At 43.9% G+C, this 20,563-nt stretch overlaps 1 protein-coding gene across 1 annotated transcript in view; it reads left to right on the forward strand.

Annotated features, from left to right (window-relative positions):
- Positions 1–2,059: 2,059 nt before the first annotated feature.
- LOC121363451 (ATP-binding cassette sub-family A member 9-like) overlaps positions 2,060–20,563 on the forward strand; it is a 32,505-nt gene continuing 14,001 nt past the window's right edge. Inside the window, exons 1-21 of the mRNA XM_041485807.1 lie at positions 2,060–2,165; positions 5,159–5,271; positions 6,971–7,181; positions 7,400–7,558; positions 8,089–8,189; positions 8,752–8,975; positions 9,813–9,951; positions 10,388–10,573; positions 11,120–11,252; positions 11,647–11,812; positions 12,481–12,539; positions 13,489–13,599; positions 14,010–14,185; positions 14,498–14,617; positions 15,662–15,800; positions 16,365–16,455; positions 17,015–17,154; positions 17,611–17,730; positions 18,545–18,704; positions 18,949–19,115; positions 19,898–20,025. Coding sequence (XP_041341741.1) covers positions 2,147–2,165; positions 5,159–5,271; positions 6,971–7,181; positions 7,400–7,558; positions 8,089–8,189; positions 8,752–8,975; positions 9,813–9,951; positions 10,388–10,573; positions 11,120–11,252; positions 11,647–11,812; positions 12,481–12,539; positions 13,489–13,599; positions 14,010–14,185; positions 14,498–14,617; positions 15,662–15,800; positions 16,365–16,455; positions 17,015–17,154; positions 17,611–17,730; positions 18,545–18,704; positions 18,949–19,115; positions 19,898–20,025 — 2,862 coding nt within the window. The 5' untranslated portion in view covers positions 2,060–2,146. The remainder of the gene's footprint in view (positions 2,166–5,158; positions 5,272–6,970; positions 7,182–7,399; positions 7,559–8,088; positions 8,190–8,751; positions 8,976–9,812; positions 9,952–10,387; positions 10,574–11,119; positions 11,253–11,646; positions 11,813–12,480; positions 12,540–13,488; positions 13,600–14,009; positions 14,186–14,497; positions 14,618–15,661; positions 15,801–16,364; positions 16,456–17,014; positions 17,155–17,610; positions 17,731–18,544; positions 18,705–18,948; positions 19,116–19,897; positions 20,026–20,563) is intronic.

A 20,563-nucleotide genomic window follows, 5' to 3' on the forward strand; every position in this document is an offset into this window, starting at 1 on the left:
CTCTTGGCCTTCTGGTTGTTTTGGAAATGGGGATGGTTCTCAAAGCCTGGGCTGATTTTGGGGTGCACCAGAGTTTCAGGCAGAGTGTTGGGGGCCCTGGCTGTGGGCATGGCCAGGGCTCTGGGGCTGCAGTATTTACTGATTTTGAGCTGAATTTGGGGGAATTTTGCAGTGTTGCAACACTGGGATCCGACAGCTTTGGGCGAGCAGTGACCCCACGGCAGCTGCGTGCTCCTGGCATGGCACATTGTCCATCTGCAGGGGTGAATTACCTCCAGCCACTGGGAAATTACCCCTGTTTTAAAAAAACAATTCATTTTTGTGCTTGGAGCTGTGCCCAAGGTGAATTCTCTGGGTGGGTGCTGGCTCTGGGGCGAGGGGCAGTGGAATGGGGGAGGTTTGGCTGAAGGTGGGATGTGGAAAGTGCTCTGCAGGGATGGAGGGCATGTCTGCTCCTGGCCTGTGCTCTGGGACTGCCAGCTCCCTGGACAGACCCTGCTGAGGAGGTGCAGGAGGTGATCACCTCCAGCCTGCAGCAAAGTAAAAGGGGTTTGTGCTCCCTGAGCTCCTCAGTGGAGAGGAAATAACCCCAAAGAAGTTTAATCTGAGCTTGGGGACAGTTCCCAGCAGTTCATACTCCCTTGTTTCTGATGGTGTGGAAGGGCAGTGTGCCATGCATTTTTTTTTAAGCTGTAAAATTAGTTTGCTCTCTTATAATGCTTCTTTTAAGAGATGTCCAGAAAGTCCCTGATTTAACATGCTGAATTTCCCTTTGATAAGGGCTTCCTGGAGCTCTTGCTGTTCCTTTCTCCTTTGCTTGCCATGTGTCCCTGGAAGAGTCTGGCTCCCTTCCCAGCCTCTCTCTTCCTCCTGGCAGATACAAGGGCTGGTCCTGAGTCCCCTTCTCAGAAATCCTCTGGAGCATCTGCTTGGGGGATTTGATGAATCAGAAAAAACATCAGCAGATATTAAAATATCAGCAGATACAATAATGTTATATCAGCAGATATGATAATATTAATATCGGTGAAGCCCTGAGGGGCTGGGGTCCCACTTCAGCAGCAGGGCCAGGAGCAGGATGGGGAACCCCAAGGGGTGCTTGGAGCAGGTGTCATTTTTCTGTGAAAAAGTCTTTTCTGCAGCTAATGTGCAGTCAGGCATGGCTGGGTCACACACTGAGGCACAGGTTTTGGTCAGAAAAGTGCTGGTTTTTGGTGGTGCACTCAGATGGGCTCTCTGCAGTCACGAGGAGCCTTGCCCGTTGCTCCCCCATTGCCCAACACGAAGGGATGCCGGAAAACACTTCTGCTCCTCTCCTAAATGAGCTCATGCCTTGAAAATGAGAAAATCAGCAGCTGCAGCAGAGCCCCAGCCTTTTGTTAAGCAACAACCCTGTGGTTTGAGGCAGCTCTGCAAATCAGATGCACAATCCTCGAGCTGTGGAAGTTCCGGGACAGTCAAATTCATTTAACTTGTTGAATTATCCCGTGGCCATGCACCCTCCCAGCTCCTTTGCATTCCCTGGCTTCTCTGATTTCCTCACCCCCCTGTTCTGAACGCAGATCCACTGGAAAGATGTTTTGTTTTTAAACGCCCAACACGCTCCATCCTGCTTCCAGCTGTGCAGCAGCTGCTGGAAAAGCAATTAAAAGGAGTGGAAATTGGGAAAAAACCTCTCAAAACAACGGGGAGAGGAGAAAGAAGAACTAAAATCCCTTTGGTGCTGGGGTGCAGGATTTGTCTGAGCAGAGGAAGGAGCATTTGCTGAGTCAGGCTCTGGGCACGATGGGGACAAGGCAGCAGAGCTGTCCCTCTGGAGAAGCTGGGCCAGGGACAAAGTGGCTTTGCCACCTCTCAGGAGTGAAGGTTCACCCCATCCAACTCTGCTGCCTGCTGGGAACATCTGCAAGAGTTGAGTGCAACCCTCCAGAGCGTGCTGTAAACATCCCCAGGCTCGGGGCCAGCTGGTTGTAGGTGCTGTTCCAAGGTTGGGTCATCGCTCCAGAAGTTTTGGGAGGGTTTGCCCGGGTGACGTCAGCCCGGAGAGGGGCATGGCCACCGGGCTGGGCCACCGAGCTCAGCCTCCCTGGGGCTGAAAAGGGACCAGCAGCCCGGACACCTCAGAGCTGCAGGAGACCTGGGCCCCATGGAAAACACACCAGCAGGTAAGGAGCCACAGATCTCTCCTTTTTTCAAGGGGAAGATTAATTTAGATGTAGGGATGGATGAATTCTACAAGCAGGGTTTGAGTTTTCACGAGGGGATGATGAGTTTTTCCGAATTAGTGCTTTATGATGCTGAATGCATCAAAGTTGCACCTTCCAGCTCTGTTTTCTGGTGGACTATAAGTTCACAACAAAATATTTTACAGGAAAAGGAGAAAAATATTCAGCTTTTCTGTGTGTGTGTGCATATTTTGGTTCTCCCCACGGCTGCAGGTGAAGAGCTGCAGGTTGAGCACTGGGTGATGATCCCTCCCTTTGCTCTCCTCCTCCTGCCCTGCTGCCACTAAAGGCATTTAAAAATACAAACCCCCCAAATTTCACTTCTCTGTATGAGCTGAGTGTTGAGCTTTGATTAAGGACAGGCTTAGAGTTGTTATTTTCAAGTTGAGAGTAGGAAAAAACAACCTGTTCCAGTCTGAGTTGGAGTGGAGTCAGTGCAAATCTGTGTCGGATTTATCCGATGCAAACACAAAAAACTGCAAGAACTGGCAAAGAGGAGGGGATGGAAAGAGCAGCTTTGCACTCTCCACGTGCAGGGATCCATCCTTGGCTCTGGGAAAGGAAATTTCCTCTGGGAAGTGGGAGATGCACCATGGATTTCTCCCTTTGAGCACTGAGAGGCTCCTGCCAGAGCTCCTGAAGAGCAGCTTGATTTTAGGAACTAAAATCATAAACTCCAATCCAGGAATGCTTCAGGTTGGAAGTCTAAAAGTCTCCCAGTCCAACCCACCTACAATGAGCAGGACACCTTCAAACAGCCCTCAAAAAGTTAAATTTATAGAGGAAAACTGTGTGAAGCGGTGCCAAAGAGGAATTCCCTGAGATAGTAAATAAAGGGATTATATGGGATGTGCCTTCCTGAGACAGCTTCTGGTAGAGCAGAGCTGCACGCAGGATCCAGGAAAAGTTATTGCAACACCTTGGCAGGGAGTTCCTGGAGAGCAGGAAGTTTGGATGCACTTAATGAGCCCCTGGAGACATCCAGCTTTACAAGTGATGCTCTTAACTGGATTAAAGTTTCCCAAACATCACTGCCTCCAGTTCTGATGTGTTTATTTTGCCTTCTGCATCTGAAGTTTTGAGCCTCAGGCCACACAGAGGATTCTCCCTTGGCTGCATTTTTTACCTTTTTGCTATAATTATCTAATAGATTAATTAGATATCTAATTTAAAGTTAATAATAGCTAATATTGATGAGGTATCTGACTGAAAGTTAAATTCCACAGCCTTCATAGGCAGCATCACTTGTTTGAATTCCTGGCTTCATATTTGGCTCCCAGTGGTATTTGCTCCTTGCTCCACAGGCAAAAAGTAAATTAAAACTGGTAGAAACTTGGTTACAATTTTCTAAAAAGTTTGAGATTTGCTCCATCATTTTAAAATTGTTTGTTGTGACTGTAGAGATTCTGTGCATCTTTTAGAGACCATCATGTTTTCCTTGTTATCCAAATACCACCACGCTTTGTTTACTACCCAAACATCCTGGGCTGAGCTGCTGCTTTCAGTTCATGACTGAAATCCAGACCTGAGGAAAAAAAAAAAGAAAAAAAGTGACACTTCCTAGAAATCTCTTCCTATTTACCTTTAATCTTCAGTGCAGGCAGCAGGGAGGAAGTGTGGGAGGAAGCTTGGGCAGGGAAAGAGAGATAAGGTAAGGTAAGCCCTGTGACAACACAGGAGGTAAACTGGGACCCTGGATCCCTTGCCCCTGCAGTACACAAATATTTAATTATTCCAAAAAACAGGCAGTGAAGGGAGCAAAGCAGTGGAACCCTTTATTAACTCCAGCTGCCCAATCCATGAAATCAGGAAGGCTGTCCAAGGGGAACGGAGCACTCTGCCTTTGAGGTTGCTTTGATTTTGGGTTTTTATGATTTTGGGTTTCAGCCATTTGAAAGGATTAAACCACAAAAACATGCTGGGAGGTTCCCTGCCCTGCTCCCCTGGGAAGGGGGTGAAACCCATCACTCTGAACGTGCTCCTGTTCCTGCTGCTTGGCCACAGGATTAAATCTGGCGCTGAAAGAAATATCCCAAAGAAATAATCCCTGCTCAGCATTCAGGAGGATGCTAAGGAGCACATGGGTGTTCTAATCCTGCCCTGCCCTAACTGCATTAAAGTTCCCTAATATTTGGGTGAAAACAGAACAAACTGGTCTCTTCCCAGCCTGGTGAAGGCAGGCAGTGGCAGCCTCTATTTTAGGTTATTTTTAGCATCTGCCCAGTGTTTGTAACGTGATTCAGGGTCTGGTTCAGAACCCAGAGCACGTGAGCAGTGCTTTGCCAACAAACCACGTGTCTGAGGCCAGACACCAATTCACTTCCTGCAGTGAAACGTGGAAAGTGAGCAGTTGTCTGTTCCACAAAGCCTCTTTGGGATGGGGAAGGATGAGGAAGGATGAGTCTGGGTGAGGAAGGATGAGTCTGGATGAGGAAGGATGAATTTGGGTGAGGAAGGATGAACCCGAATGAGGAAGGATGAAGCTGGGTGAGGAAGGATGAATTTGGGTGAGGAAGGATGAGCTTGGGATGAGGAAGGATGAGCTTGGGATGAGGAAGGATGAACCTGGGTGAGGAAGGATGAGTCTGGATGAGGACTGATGAACCTGGGTGAGGAGTGATGAACCTGGGTGAGGAAGGATGAATTTCAGTGAGGAAGGATGAATTTCAGTGAGGAAGGATGAACTTGGGATGAGGAAGGATGAACCTGGGTGAGGAAGGATGAACCTGTGCACGTGGAAGAGGCAGCTCAGAGTCCAGCCCAGCTCTCTGCTCCCTTGCATGATCTTGACCTATTTCCTTTCAGTTTTAGTTGTCCAAAGTTAAGGAGACAAGTTCTCCCCCTTTGGCATGTTATTGGCTTCCTCTGAAGTGCTATTTAACACCCAGTGACCTGTTTCATTCTAAATTATGTCATTTTCTTTCCCATCTTAGCTGGAAAAATGCAGGGGGCATCCAAGAAAGCCTCACAGATATTTCAGCAAACCTGTGCTCTCCTGTGGAAAAATATTCTTCTGGTGTGGAGGATGAAGTCAAAAAGTTTCCAGGCAAGTGTCAGTTCTTCCAAAGGGAAATCAGGATTTCTACTACAAAGTATTTTCACGTTGCATTGTTTTTGTGTGAGGGGATGTGAGAAGGCTCAGCTGTGGTTCCCTGGGAAATGTCAGCAGTTCCTTCTTCCTGTGACACTACAGATCTGCCTCGTGACAAAGCTGGCTGCTGCCTTTTGCTTGTTGATCCTGCCCTGTGCAGAGGAACACAATGTCCAATTCATGGTTCCAGTGTCAAATTATCCACAGACCTTGCTGGCTCTGGGACTAAGCAAACATGTTTTCCATCTGAAACCTTGCTGGGATTTGAAAAGCATCACACCTGCGGAACAGCTCTGCCTCGTGCACAGGGGCAAGGCTGCAGGAGCTGGGCTGGGCAGTGGGGTCAGAGCTGGGTTGGAAGGGTCCTGCAGGAGCCTCCCCGATGCCTTGGAGTGGCTGCCTAAAAGAGAGGCAGGACTAAGAGGATAAAAGTGGGTATTTATTGCAGGCCTTCAATAAATTCTGACTGACCTTGGGCAGTCAGAAGCCTCTGAGGGGTACACCCATGATGGACAATGTCATGAGTTTTCCAGGCAATTATAAATCTGGTCCATTTACATATCAGGGGTTAATCCTCCAATTACAGCTCAGGTAATGAAGTCATTACTCCAAGTTTTCCCCCCCCCACAGTTCACTTTTGTATCCATCTCTCAGGCCTGAGGCAGTGAGGTGTCCTTGATTGCCAGGCCTGGAGAGGAATTTTCTATCTGAATAAAACGGGAGAACAGCAGCTGTGGAGTTTTAGAGTTACACCCTAAAGCAGTGGATCTGAAAAATAGAAAAGCTAAATCCTGAGGCACCAGCACTTCCCTGGGCTGCCCTCACCTCTGCATTTCCTCTCTTCCCTCCTTCCTTCCCTCCAGGAACGGGTGAAAAATGCGTATTTTATAATTGGCTTTTTGCAGATATTAGGATGAACGTTATATGTGTTATGTTAGAAAGTTATGCTGTATTAATTTTCTCAAGCAGTGTGTTAAATATAGTTTTAGGATATAACATAAAGTTAAAATAAGAACTATGTATGTGGGATTGTTTTCAAAGAAAGGAATGAGGTACTCCACCAGATAGCAGGCACAGGACACCTAAATCTTTCAAAGAAAAAGAATTTCTTGCTCTTTTATCAGAAGAAAATGACTTCTTCCCACCTTGCTCAGCCCTGATAGACACCATTAGGATTAAGAGGAAGAAGTTGATGCTGACCAGACAGAATCTTTTGTTTGGATGGAATTTATGCATCATGGATGAGGTGTATGAATATGCAACAAGCTTTTGCTTTTAAGGGTTAATCCTCTGTTAACAGGGGTCCTTTTTCGGGACCTTATTTTTCCTTATTTTGCCCAGAAAGAAGTACCCGGACATCTGTAACTCTTTGTTTCTTGTCTCATTTTGTCCTAATCCCAATTGTTCAAATTTTTATTACTCTGATTATATTACTATTTTTATAACCATTTCATTACTATTAAACTTTTAAAATCTTAAAAACAAGTAATTGATGTTTTTCACAGCAACCTCGCTGGTTTTCCTGTACATCCTGCAGGACTCAGCTGGCCTGGTCGTGTACTGCCCCTCACCTCTGCACTTCCTTCCTTCCTTCCTTCCCTCCCTCCTGCAGGGCCGATCCTGTACTGCCCCTCACCTGTGCATTTCCCTGCAGGAATGGGTGACCTCCCTGGTTTTCCTGTACATCCTGCGGGACTCCGCGGGGCTGATCATGTACTACCCCACCCAGGAGTTCCCCTACAAGGTCCTGGGCCGCCTGGACGACCCTGCCTTCAACGCCTCGGGGGTGACGCTCATGTTCACCCCTGCCACCAACAGCACCCGGAGAATCATGGCAAAAGTGGCTTCCAGTCCATCACTGAGGGGTAAAAGCTCTTAAATCCATGTTCCTGCAGTGTCTAAAGTGGACCTGACCCACCCTCTTGGCAGGGAGGGACAAAAGCATTTGTCCCACTTGGTTTTTGAAGGGGAAAAATTGTGGTGATGCCCATTTTCATTGTTGTCTGAATAATCAGACAACAGCTGTGCTGGTTTTATCTTTTTTTTTTCTTTTTTCAATATTAATTATTTATTCTAATTGCAGGTATAATAATAGAAGAGGTGGAAAACGAGGAAAAAATGGAAGAAAAAGGACTTTTGGAGGAGGAAACTATTGGTGTTGTTTTTAAGGATGACTTCTCCTACACGCTCAGATTTCAAGTGGGCAGAGCGGCGTTTCCAAATGAAGGCTTTGAGCACATAGGTAACAAAATAAATGAAACCCCAGGCTTTGATTTTGCATTAAAAACTGTTCAGCTGGATATCTGTGCTGCTGTGCCACCCCAAAGGGATGGAGGCTGCATGTGCCAAATGGCTCAAGAAAGACATGAGTTAAAATTTGAGGGTTTGTGCCTGTAAAAGGAAAAAAATATCAGAGAAAAAAGCTGTAAGAACATAAATGTCAGCCACAGTCAGAGAATCAGAGAATCCCAGAATGGTCTGGGGTGGAAGGGAGCTCAGAGATCATCCAGTGCCTTCTTGTCCCTCTCCCTTTTGTCCCTTAACACATCAAATCATGCCTGGAAAATGAGAGTTGTGTGTGCATTAATGTCCCTGGCCAGAGATTTAACACAATAAAAGACAAAAGGCTTGACTGAGTAAACCCCAATGTTGATTTCCTCACACTTCGGTAAAACTCATTTTCAACCCCACGTGTCATGCACAAGTATGTATATGGAAATATATTGATTAGTATTGATTAATTCTTTTTTTAAAAATTTGTTTCCGCAACAGAAACCTGCTGGGATTTTTCAGCAAAGCACTGCAAAGTTCCTCTGTACTGGTATGGGGGCTTCCTCTCAGTGCAGTCCAGCATTGATGCAGCAGTCATAGAAGTAAGTGTGCTCCTGGTGGAATTTGCTGGTTTTCCCCCAGTTCTGTGTAAACTTAAAACCCAAAGTGATTAAACCAAAAATAGAGGGGGGGAAAAAACCCCTAAACACCAAGAAAACCACCAAGCCAGTTCATTTTTCCAGCCCTAGAAGTGTCCAAGGCCAAGTTGAACAGGGCTTGGAGCACCCTCGGATAGTGGGAGGGGTCCCTGCCCATGGCAGGGGGTGGAAAAAGGGGATCTTTGGTTTGGGTTGGAAGGGACCCCATTCTGGGATTCTGTGATGCTCTGATTTTCTGTGGCCATCAACTTCTTAAATAATTAGTGTAATTCAAAATTTAAAAGAATGACAGATCATTCTCATGGCTCGAGGCAGGGAATGGAACAAAGATTTAACAGTTTTTTTGCAAGTCAGCACAAAATATACTAATTACTGGTTATTTACTTATAAACATAACCCTATTATTGACAAACAAATAATTTTAATGCTTGTAACCCCCTGTTTGTTCTCATGCTGGCTATTTCATTGCAAAAATGATATGAATTTAATTTCTGATTTCCTTTAGATGAAAACCAACCACTCTGTATGGAAAGAAATGAAGTCAATTACTGGAGTTCACCTGAAAACTGTGATGAAACCTCTGTTTAAACTGGATTACATTTGGTTCATTATCTGTGCCATACTGAGCTACTGCCCATACATGCACTTTTTATCAGTGAAAGTTCTCAAGGAGAAGAAGAAGCTGAAGATATTGATGAGAGCAATGGGTCTGCAGGACATTTCCTTCTGGTAAATCTCAGAAATCAATGTGTAATTACAGGGATTATTTCATCAAGTCTAGGGAGCCTGGTCTGGTGGGAGGTGGCCCTGCCCATGGCAGGGGTGGAATTAGGGGATTTTTTTGAGGTGTCTAAACCATTCTAGGGTTCTCTTTGCTGGGGAACCTCTGTTTCCAAGCCTGTTGCTCTGAGGCAGGTTTTTAGCAGTTGTTTTGTTGCTCCTGTTCTCCCCAAAAAGAGGAGGAGCCCTCCTGGTGGAGCAGGTGTGTGTGCAGCAGGGTTCTGGGTGTGGAGGGGTTGTTTGGGTGGAACAGGCAGAAACAGCAAAGAATCAACAAATGCTGGAGAACCCCTAAATGCTGAAGCACAGGAGGACACTGGGTCTATCCAACCTGGTGTATCTAACCCATCTGGGCATGGATATTTCACATCACTGGAAAAGCACATGGGGGAAAGGTGCTGGCTGCAGAGTCTCTGTGTCCCCCTGCTGCCATCACTGCAGCTGCAGAGATCTGGGCACGTGCCAGGCCTGAATTTGTGGAAGAACTTTTTTCCTGAGCAGTAACTGAGCACTGAACAGGCTGCTTCTTCACTGGAGATACTCCAGGCCCACCTGGACACGTTTCTGTGACTTGTGCTCTGGGATGTCCCTTTTTGAGCAGAGACATCAACCCTCGGTGTCCCTTCCACCCTGACCCTTCCTGTGCCTCTCTGGTATTTGCACCTGCCCACTCTGGAAACTGGAAATGGTTGAAAATACAAACTATTTGAATTCATACCACTTTGGCTATGCCATGGCAGGTGTTGTCATGCTCATGGGCAGAAATAACTGTGCCTTCCTTTGTAGGTTGTCCTGGAGTTTGCTCTACACTGTGTACGTCTCCATCACAGCCAGCCTGCTGACCTGGGTCACCCTGAGTGAAGTTTTTAATCACAACAGCTTCTTGGAAGTGTATTTTTTTTATTTCTTTTATGGCATGGCATCTGTAAGTTTGCATTTGTACTCTTATATAATGCACCTTTTTTTTCCCCCCCTAATTATCTGAAAGACTGCAGAGTTTTTTAGGGCTGGTATTATATGAGAAAGTAACAAAAATTCTCTGCTGTGATTTATTGTTATTTTTAGAGGCTAGGTTTTAGGTTATTTTTTGTATATTTTTTATACCACTACCATTATATTTTGGGAGATTCTGACTCGAAATCAGAGTAAAAGAGAGGTGCTAAAATGAGGCTGGGAGTGATTTGTCTGTCCCTATAAACCTGCCCTAAATCTCAGAGCTGTCTGCTAGACAAAGCCTTGTCCATCTGGAGGGAACAACTGAAACCCAGCTGGATCTCTAATTTTGCTCCTATTTTGATGTTGTTTTATTTTTAATTGCAGCAGAAATGCATCCTGCTAACTACTGGTTTTCTCTGCTGCAGATTCACTTCACTTTCCTGCTCAGCTCGTTGCTAAAGCAGCCAAACATTTCCAGTTTTGTGGGATTTCTCCTTCACATCCTCTTTGGGGCACTGGGCTTTGTGACGTTGTTTGAAAAACTGCCACGAGCTTTGGAATGGATTTTAAACCTCTTCAGTCCTTTTGCCTTCACAGCTGGCCTTGCAACGGTATGTCCATAATAACACCAGTGCATCACAAGAGCTCAGCCCCCAAAATTCTGCCAGAGAGCAGCAAAATCCACAATTTGCATCGACAGAACAACTCAGTCAACCCCCTCTGCTTTTAAAAAGAAAACTTGGCTCCAAAAAATCTAAAACAAAATCTAAAAAAATCTGTGCTAAATCGTGGCAGAGATGGTTGGGCACTCAACTGCATCATGAATTTTACTGCAACAGATTTAAATCTATAAAATGAGCAGTGGGATGTGGCTGGTGGGTACCAAGGGCTGCAGGAACTGAAGGCTGGAAGTGCTGCCTTTGCAAACAGCACTCTGCAACTTCTGCATGGTTTGAAATTCAGCTTACTGAGGCATTTCTGGTGCTTGTGGTCAGAATAAACCCTTTGCCTCCGTAGAAACAGAGTCGTGGTCACGAGTGAATTGGTTTTGAGTGAAAATGGCTGTGATGACACAGCAGTAGCTCACACAAAGTATTTCTGTCTGAAGGAAATGTTGCATCTGAATTTTGCTTTTTTTGCTTTTTTTCCTCCCCTAGATGGTAAAGCTAGAAAAATATGGGCCAGCATTTACCCCAGAGCTGTACCCTTTTTATAACCTGTACCTCATCCTGAGCCTTGACAGTGTCTTGTATTTCCTGCTGGCCATCTACTTTGATAAGGTTTTGCCTGGTGAGTGAAAATGGAAGGGGAAAAATGCAAACTTCATTGCTTTTTCTTCTATAATTCCCTGCTTTGTAGAGAGAAAGTTACCAAAGGGGTGGTGGGAGGAGAGAAAACTGCAGCCCTGCAGTGAGCTCCTGCTCCTACAGCCCTGACCACTAGGGTTGGAAGGGTGTTGTAGGACTTGTTCTGATTTTTTTGAACCAAAGGGGTTGTAAATGGCTGTGTTTAACCCCATTTACAGATATGGACAGTTTAAATTGCAGAGTTTATAAATTCTTTTACTCTGCTGGAAGTTCACGTTCTGCACTACCGAGGGAGCAGTGGTTGGGTGGGGCATTTATCAGAGTTGACATATGGAGGTTTTGGGGTTGATATTTCACCTTCTGTGCCTCTGATTCAGGCAAGTACGGGGTCCCACATCCTCCTGCCTTCTTCCTGAGACCCTCCTACTGGCTCAGGAGCAGCAGTGGGTACGTGGGGGTGAGAGCTGGCAGCAGCCACGACCCCGTTCTGGGCGGTGACACCGAGCCGATGCCGCCGGGCTTCGATGGCAAGGAAGCCATCAGGTAAGGAGCTCCTTCTGGCAGGGAAAATACAGCTCTGCATGGATTGTTTGGCTCTAGAGAGCACAGCCACGCTGCACTGGTGACTGTGAGGCTGGCAGCTGGCATTGTGGATGAGATTAATGGAAATGTGTGAAAGGCAAGGGTTGTTCGGTGTTTTGTCCCACTCCGGAGCTGGATTTGAACATTTATTGGATGTGGGGCATCCTCCAACTCCCTGCCCTGCACTTCCCTCTCAGCAGCGAGTCTGTTCCCCTTCCCCAGCATCTTCAAGCACAGAGTGTGCTGCAGAAAATGCTGCCCTGTCCATCCTTGCAGGGCTGGGTGGACTCGTGGCTGGCGCTGCCTTCTGGTTGTTACCCCAAAGCAATCAGAAATCTGCCATAATAACAGCTAGGTCATCACTCCTAGTTAAATACCCACATTTATATCCTCCTCCTTCTAAGTGTTCCTCGAGTTTGGCTTTGAAACCTTTTAAACAGCTTTTAGAAAAGCACAGGGCCTAATCCTGCTTTAAAGGTACCAGAAATGAATTACGTCAAGAGATTCCTTCTGCAGTTGGAGGAGATTGGGAAATGTTCCCCCAAAAGTTTTCAAAGTTTAATTTGAGGCAAAGGAAACAGCCCCCAAATTGTGATTCAATAAGTAATGGCTTACTTACTTTTCTTTAGACTAAACAATATTAAAAAAATATACAAGAAGAACAACAAGAGCACTGAAGCTTTAAAGGGTAAGGCTTTGTAATTCTTTTGTTCGTTTTTCACTAGATAAGAACCCAAAGTGTTTGGAAATGTACTGGCTGTACTGAATTCTGCCTCTGGGCCTGTTAAATTATATTATGCAATGGTTATTTCTGCTGGGGTAAATTACTGGCAAATTTCTACCAGGTCGTTATCTCCCTGTTCCCTTCAGGAAAATCACTGTTTGTTATTTTTTGCAACAGCAGAAATCTCCTTAAAAGCTGTGTTTTTGCAGTGATGAACCACTCTAGAAATCCCCTCTCAAACCTCCCTTTCAAAATGTAAACTATTTTGGGCAAACTTGGGATTTTATGTCCAAATCTGCTGTCCCTGCCTGAGCTGTGTTCTCCAAGCACTTGCCAATGCAAATATTTGACACAGCCATAGTAAAATCATCTGTTGAATGCCTTTGTTTAACAAGAACTCCAAGGGAAAATATAAAAAATGAAAAATACAAAAATATTAAAAATATCAATATGGCCTGAAAGGTCTATGTTGAGTGGAAAAAACCAAACAAACACAACCTGAACAACCCACAGAAAGACAAAGTTGGTGTTTTTTAAAAAAGAAAATGAGGGAGCAAAGTCTGGCTGCTTGGAAATATGTCTTGAAATCTCACATCTTGGAAAAGCTCTGGGTTCTCTTCTTCCTGAGGATTCTTTGAGCCACACTAAAATAAAATGTTATGAACTTCGTAGAAAACTGAAGTCAAATTTCTTTAAATAATGAAGATAATTCATTTATTCCCTCAATTCAGTCAAGACATAATTCCTTACTAAGCTTAGGCCTAACTCCTGAAGAACCAACCTGTTCTTTTGGATCTGGTTTTGCCTCTCAGTTTCTGAAGAAATGTCACTTCTGTCACCTGTGGCAACAGCTACAGGTCCAAGTCCACTTCTCACACACTTCCATCCTACTGTTCTCCTGTTTTTATTCCAGGTTTGTCCTTAAATATATATGAAGGGCAGATCACTGCCCTGCTGGGTCACAGTGGATCTGGGAAAACTGCTCTGTTAAATGTGCTCAGTGGATTTTCCAAGCCTTCAGCAGGTGAGATGATGGGCCTGGATGCTGAGCTGTTGGTTTTTTCAAGTGTAAGGGGAAAATAAACAAAAAACCTCCCAAGTTTTCCCTCAGTCATTCGTGCTGGGTTGTTGTCAGTGCAGATTTCTCCTTCAGCACAAGCTCCAGGGATAATGGATCCCTCATGTGTGCACCATGGTCATTTCTCCATCTGGATGACCTGGTGCTTTCCATGAGCTGCACACCTATAGGAAATACGTTTTTATTTGTAAGGGAGGGGTTTTGGTGCTCTGAAATATTTTTGAAAGGTATTACATCTTTGGGCTCTCTGGTTATTTTGCTTTTTTGTTTTTTGAATTTTTAATTTAACACTTGGGCAACATCCATGGTGCTGGAATTAATGTCAAATATTTCATTCACCCCCCCACCCTGTGCAGGTTCTGCAATGATCTACAACTACAATGCTTCTGAAATGTGGAATATGGAAGGAATGCAGGAAAGGGTTGGGATTTGCCCCCAGATTAATTTGCATTTTGAAGCCTTAACAGTGAAGGAAAACCTGAGAATTTTTGCTCACATCAAGGGGATTCAGTGGAAGGAAGTAGATGAAGAGGTTGGTATGTGCTTCTCAGTCACTGACTTCTCTTTTATGGCATCTTGGGCACTTCGTGCTTTATTGATAAAAAATGATCACCTGCATCTTGTTCTGTGGAAATGAGAACAAACTCGATTTAGTAGCAAAGTAGTTTTCCAGTACCCTCTTATCCTCATGTCATGAGTTAAAACTCAGATTTGTCTTAATTATCTCCAAGCAAAGCCATTATGTGTAGGTAAGTTTGAAATCTTGTAATGTTTGTAGCCATTTAGGAATTCAAACCAGTGCTTTGGAAATGTGACTCTTGTCTTGTCTTTGTGTGTTCCCAAGGTGCAGAAAGTTCTCGTCATGATGGACCTCACTGATGTTCAGGACGTTTGTGCTGAAGCCCTGAGTGGGGGACAGAAACGAAAACTGTCTCTTGGAATTGCAATTTTAGGGAATCCCCAGGTAGGGACTGGTTGTTTTTATGCACACACAACATATGTTGTTTTGGGACCTAGCTTTGCATTTTGACTTGTCACAGAGGCTGTCGTGTTTTCCCCCTGCCACTCCAGCCTACTAATTCACTTACTGGAAGGATTGGGGAATCTGGTTCAATCAGAACCATACTTTTAATTAGAAGGGTGGTAATATTGCAGCAGGAGAAGGAACAATAAAAATGAGCCATACTTGAGGGTGCATTCTCTTCTCTGAGCAAGACCATCAAAATCATGAAACCAGATGATGCAAGTGTGGAACTGAGCCCTGTGAACACAGCTGGTGTTGTAGTTGAGATGGTCACAACACAAAACAACACACTCCATTTTCAGAAGGCTTCATACCTGTTTTTATTCTAGCATTCATGCTTTTTATACATTCTCACAAAACTCATAAGTTTACACTTTACTCATTGGTCACCAGAGACAAAGTGCTCATTGGAACAGGCAGTTGCAGGTTTCTCTTATTTCTCCTCCTTTCTTTCTTGGTTTCTGTGTCAACGACCTTGGTAGGAAATTCTTCCAGGGGTAAACATGGATCCTCTTATCAAACTCCTCTCTGGCTCACAGAAGTCACTGTAAAACTGTCGTAGCATGGCATCCCCAAAGGGGTAATAATTAGCATTGACTCCATGGTCCTCAGAAGGCTGATCAAACACTTTATTATACTATTCTATTCTTCTCTTCTTAGTAAAAATCCCATTGGTTTTATAGACAGTTACGATACAGGTTGACCTAATTGGTCCTTTACTAAAAACACCATCATTATTGGCCAATTAAGAAACCACCCTTCGGTAAACAAATCTCCGCAACACATTCCACGTGTTCACAACAAAAGCTGCAGCAAATGAAGATAAGAATTGTTCATCATTCTTTTCTCTGATCTTCTCACAGCCTTCCCCAGGACGATGCCTGGGAAAGTTGTGCTTCTCTCTGTGGCCAGAGAGCTGCTGGCACATAAAACCTCTTCCACAGGCTGGGGCGTGGGGAGCTCTGAGCTCGTTGTCCCTTGCAGGTGCTGCTCCTGGACGAGCCCACGGCGGGGCTGGATCCCTGCTCCAGGCACCACGTCTGGAGCCTGCTGCGGGAGCGCCGCGCCGGGCGCGTGACGCTCGTCGCCACCCAGTCCATGGAGGAGGCAGACACTCAGGCTGGTGAGCCCAGACTGGCACCCCGGGGTGCACACCAGGGGTTTCCAGGGCACAGCCCACGTGTGGGTCCCGCTGTGGCACAGCTGGACGTGTTTTGTCTGACAGTGACCACCCAAGCCGGGCTGGGCAAAGGTTAAAACTGGGCTGATGTGTCCCTCCAAGGCTTTGCTCATGCTCCTCTCCAGGATAAAGCAGTCTTCTTCAGGATAAAGCACTTCCACTATATCTGGAATTGTCTCTATGTCAGTAAAATTCAGTTTATTTTCCTTTATTTTCCTTTATTTTTATTTTACTTGCCGCTATTCCCATTTCTGTATTATTCCTGTGCTGCGTGGGAAATTCTCCACAAGCCCGTAAGAATGCAGAACTAAAAGAATTAACCATGATGTTGAGAAGAAAGGCATTGGTTTAAAAATATTTTTTAAAAAAAGACCTTCAGGGCTGGCCTGGATTTACTCCTCTCAATTTATTATTAAAATGTCTGCGGAGTTCAGAAGGAGCAGAGTGAGGTCAGTCTGCTGCACTCTTGTAAATCCCCCTAAATCCTTTGCATTCCCTCCTCCTCAGATCGGAAAGCTTTCCTCTCCTGTGGGAGATTACAGAGTGTTGGCTCATCTCTCTACTTGAAGAGAAAGTGGGGAATTGGCTACCACTTAAGGTAAAACCTTTTGTTTTGGTCATCACTCTTTTTGTGAAAAGCTTTTTATTCTCATATTTTCTTGTAGAATCTGTGTTTTTGTAGAGTTTATCTAGACAGTAATAGAAATCCTGACAATTCATTTTAGAAGAGCTTTAAGGCTGCCAAAATTTCCCTGCTTTGGACAACAAGCTGCCTTTCTTTGGAACCCAACCCTGAAAGCTCTGAGCACGCAGGTAAAATGACTTTGCAGCTGAAAGGGGATCAGAGTGAGGTGATCCATGGTGCCAGAGTGATGCTCAATGGCTTTGATGCAAAGTTGTTTTTTCTTAGGAGTTTGATTCCTAGTTCTTGGTTTAGCAGCGTTGTCCAGGATCATAATTCTTACCCTTAACCATTTTGTGTGCATGCATGGCAAAAACAGGGGCACTGCAGATGGCTGTAAAAATTCCCACTGAAGTTCTACCCAGTTTTGGAGGTTTCCCTATGGAAGAATCACCACTGGCTCGGTACTCCAATCAGATGATGCACACATTTTTTATTTCTTATTTAACATTACAACAATGGGCTTTTTTAACAGGATGCACATAAATGACCTGTGTGACCCAGAGCTTGTGTCATCCGTGGTCAGACAGTACATCCCTGATGCTGTGCTCAAGGGGCAGAAGAGGGATGAGCTGTGTTTTAGGCTGCCTCTGGAAAACACTGACAGCTTCCCAGGTAAGAAACCTGCCCCTGTTCCAGGATTTTAAAGGAAAACCCACTGGTGCGAAAAACAGAAATCAAAGTCACTATGATGGGAATAATTATATTCCTTAGTCCATAATGTGTGGTATTAGGAAGCTGCATAAATATCAGTTTTACAGAAAGCCTTCAGTGCACATGCTAACATTAATAGTGAAGATGAAAACCAGAAAATCCACCAGCTGACCTACAAACTAAAATCCACTGACCCTCTTCTGTTTTCAGGCTGGTCCATGTAAACCAAAACCACTGAATTTTCCACTAGTTACCTCTAAGGCACACAATAAATTAGTGATGACTTGTAGGTCATGGGGATTAATGACGTGAATGCTGGAACATCCAATGCTAATTGGCTGAGTTTGTTAATTAACATCAGCTGAGTCTGTGCTCAGCACTCAGCCTGGGCTGAGCCTGGTGGTTTCTCCCGTGCAGATCTGTTCAGCCACCTGGAGAGCAGCTTCTTGCAGGGGGTGGTTAATTATGAGGTGACCAGGACCACCCTGGAAGATGTTTTCCTGAAGCTGCAGGGTGAGGAAGCCGTCGATCCCGAAGGTAAAGCGTTGACCCCCTATGGAATATCTCTTGTCCTCTTCGTTTACTTAATGGCCTTCAAATTTCACATGGGGCGAAGCAATCGTTACATTTGGTCTTTAATTTTGGTAAGTGAGGAGCACCTTCACTCTGAAATGTTTGATTTACACACCTTGCTGCTTGGGGCGTTATTTCAAATTTACATTAATAAATTTCAGTTTATGTCAATATTCAGCAGAATAGCCTGAATCACTGACAAATAACCTGTTTTTTTAGCAACAATACGTTAAGCAAGCATGGCATCCCTAAAGTTCCATCTAAACGTGTGTTTTAATTGAATATCTAATCAATTTTGCTAAATGTCAATATTGAGAGGCCTAGAGTGGCTTAGTTGTGTCCCACTTGCCTTCATTGAGGAACATCATCTTGGAGAAGCCCAAATTATTCTGTCTTGGCTTCCCAAAGGGTTTCAGGCATGAGGATTAAGGCTCATGTTGGAAGGGTATTTATTTACCTTTGAAGGGCTGTACAGCCCAGACCAGGAGGTGGGAAGGGATAAAGTTTGCAGAATGCACTTCCTAAGGCCAGTGAAGATCTTGGATGTGTTGCCACACCAGCCAGTCTAAATTCACCAATATAAATTCTATTCTGGATGAATTATGGCCCCTTTTCTCTGCACTTCTAACTCCTCTCTCTCTAAAAAATATTTAAAAAAGAAAAATCCAATCAAAGCATCCCTCAGTTCAGAGCAGACGATCCCTGATGATTGTTTGGGATTGAAAGGTGTCCTTGGAAGGCTCTTTGTGGATAATGGCATTTCTTGGTGAACACACAGGAGCGGGAGACCTCGAGGAGAGGGACCAGAACCTCCCGTGGTTCTCCAAGCAGGGGATCCTGGCCATGAGTGGGATGATGCTCTGGAGGCAGCAGGTGTGTGCTGTGCTGAGAATCCACCTGCTCAGGCTGAAGCACGAAGGAAAGTTTCTCAGGGGCATGTAAGTACAGAAGCTCCCACCTGCCCTGCAGCCCCGGAGCAGCCCAGGAGGGGTTTAAATACTGCTGGAGATGTCTGGGAGCAGAGAATTAGGTGGGAAATGTTTTAAAGCTGCAAAAATAGGGACAGTGTGGACTTAGTAGGAGAACTCTGGCTTGCTTAAGTTTTAAATTTCCCCATAAATCACACAAATACTTATTGGTGGATTTCCCCTGGCCTCACTTATGGTCTGAATTTCCATCTAGATTGCTGTTATTTGGAATATTTATCCTTCCACCACTGATGGTTTTAATGCTGTTTCATCTGTGGCACAACTCCAGCAGCTGGGAAATCACATCTAGCCCGTATTTTCTTCCCACAAAAGAGAAAATTCAAAATAGATCTACAAACCTCCTCATCTTCAATGACACAGGTGAGGAACAACATGTGAGGCTGACTCACTTTCTGCATCAATGTGAATTTTATTATAATTGACAGAGCAACCTTGCAAATGCCATAAGTATATAAAGGAATGTGCATTGAGAGGTGTTTTCTTTTGAGCAAAAGCAAATGCAGTTCTAGTGATTATATAGATGGTATGTAAGAGTAATGAACCAGGAAATCTTAAAAAAAAAACAATAAATAAACTAAGTTTGAAACATATATTTTGTTTAACCAGTTTAAATAAATAGAAATATGGGAATATATAGGAAGATATATATATATATATAGATATAGATATATAGATATAGATATATATATATGAATATGTGGAAATATATAGAAATATATATAGGTATATATATAGGATATATGGGAATATATACCATATGTATAGGAATATGTTTAACCAGTTTAAATAAATAGAAATATGGGAATATATAGGAAGATATATATATATATATAGATATAGATATATAGATATAGATATATATATATGAATATGTGGAAATATATAGAAATATATATAGGTGTATATATATATAGGATATATGGGAATATATACTATAGATATAGGAATATGTGTTTAGGACACATATTCCTATATATGTGTCCTAAATATATAGGAAATATGTGTTTGCTTAGAATCTCAGTATTTGGCGTTTTTAACATAACTCTGCTTTGCAAGTAAGAACTTTTTTATATGAAACTGTTTTATTTAAAGAAAAACAGTCCCTCTAATGACTCTAATTTCTGTCCTTGACTTGATTTCAGGATCAGAAATTGAGGATTTCATTGCTGCTTTGAAGATTCAAAACATAACCCCAGAAGTAACTCCAGAGAAAAACATCACAAGCCTTCCAGATTATAATGGAGCTATAAAAATATCCCTGGAAGGCAAGGTGAGGCATATTTTTGTCCCCTTCTTTCATCCTGTACATCAACAGCATTTCCTAAGAAGTATTTAAATGAGAGTAATAAACACACCTGTGGCCATCGTATTTCCTGGAAAAATCCCCTTGCCCAGGATTCTTCTCCTGGGAAGCTGAGAAGCCTCAGTGAAAAAGGAGAACAATAATTATCTTATTTGCTTCTCCTGTGTTCTGCTGCTTTGGAATGTGGTTGGAGATTGTTCACCCACAGGTGATTGTTCCATTGGACTCTGCTGTGAGTTGTTTTCATTCTTTGGCCAGTCAGGGCCAAGCTGTGTCAGACTCTGGAGAGAGTCATGAGTTTTCGTTATTATCTTTTAGCTTTCTCTAAGTATCCTTTCTGTATTCTTTAGTATAGTTTAGTATAATATTATATAATATAATATAATATCATAAAATAATAAATTAGCCTTCTGAGACCGTGGAGTCAGATTCATCATTCCTCCCTTCGTCTGGGGAACCCTGCAAATACAAGACACACCAGAAAAGGGAGAATATTTTTTTGGTG

The sequence above is a fragment of the Pyrgilauda ruficollis genome, unplaced genomic scaffold, assembly GCF_017590135.1.
Source record: "Pyrgilauda ruficollis isolate IOZ18807 unplaced genomic scaffold, ASM1759013v1 scaffold72, whole genome shotgun sequence".
Taxonomy (NCBI): Eukaryota; Metazoa; Chordata; class Aves; order Passeriformes; family Passeridae; genus Pyrgilauda; species Pyrgilauda ruficollis.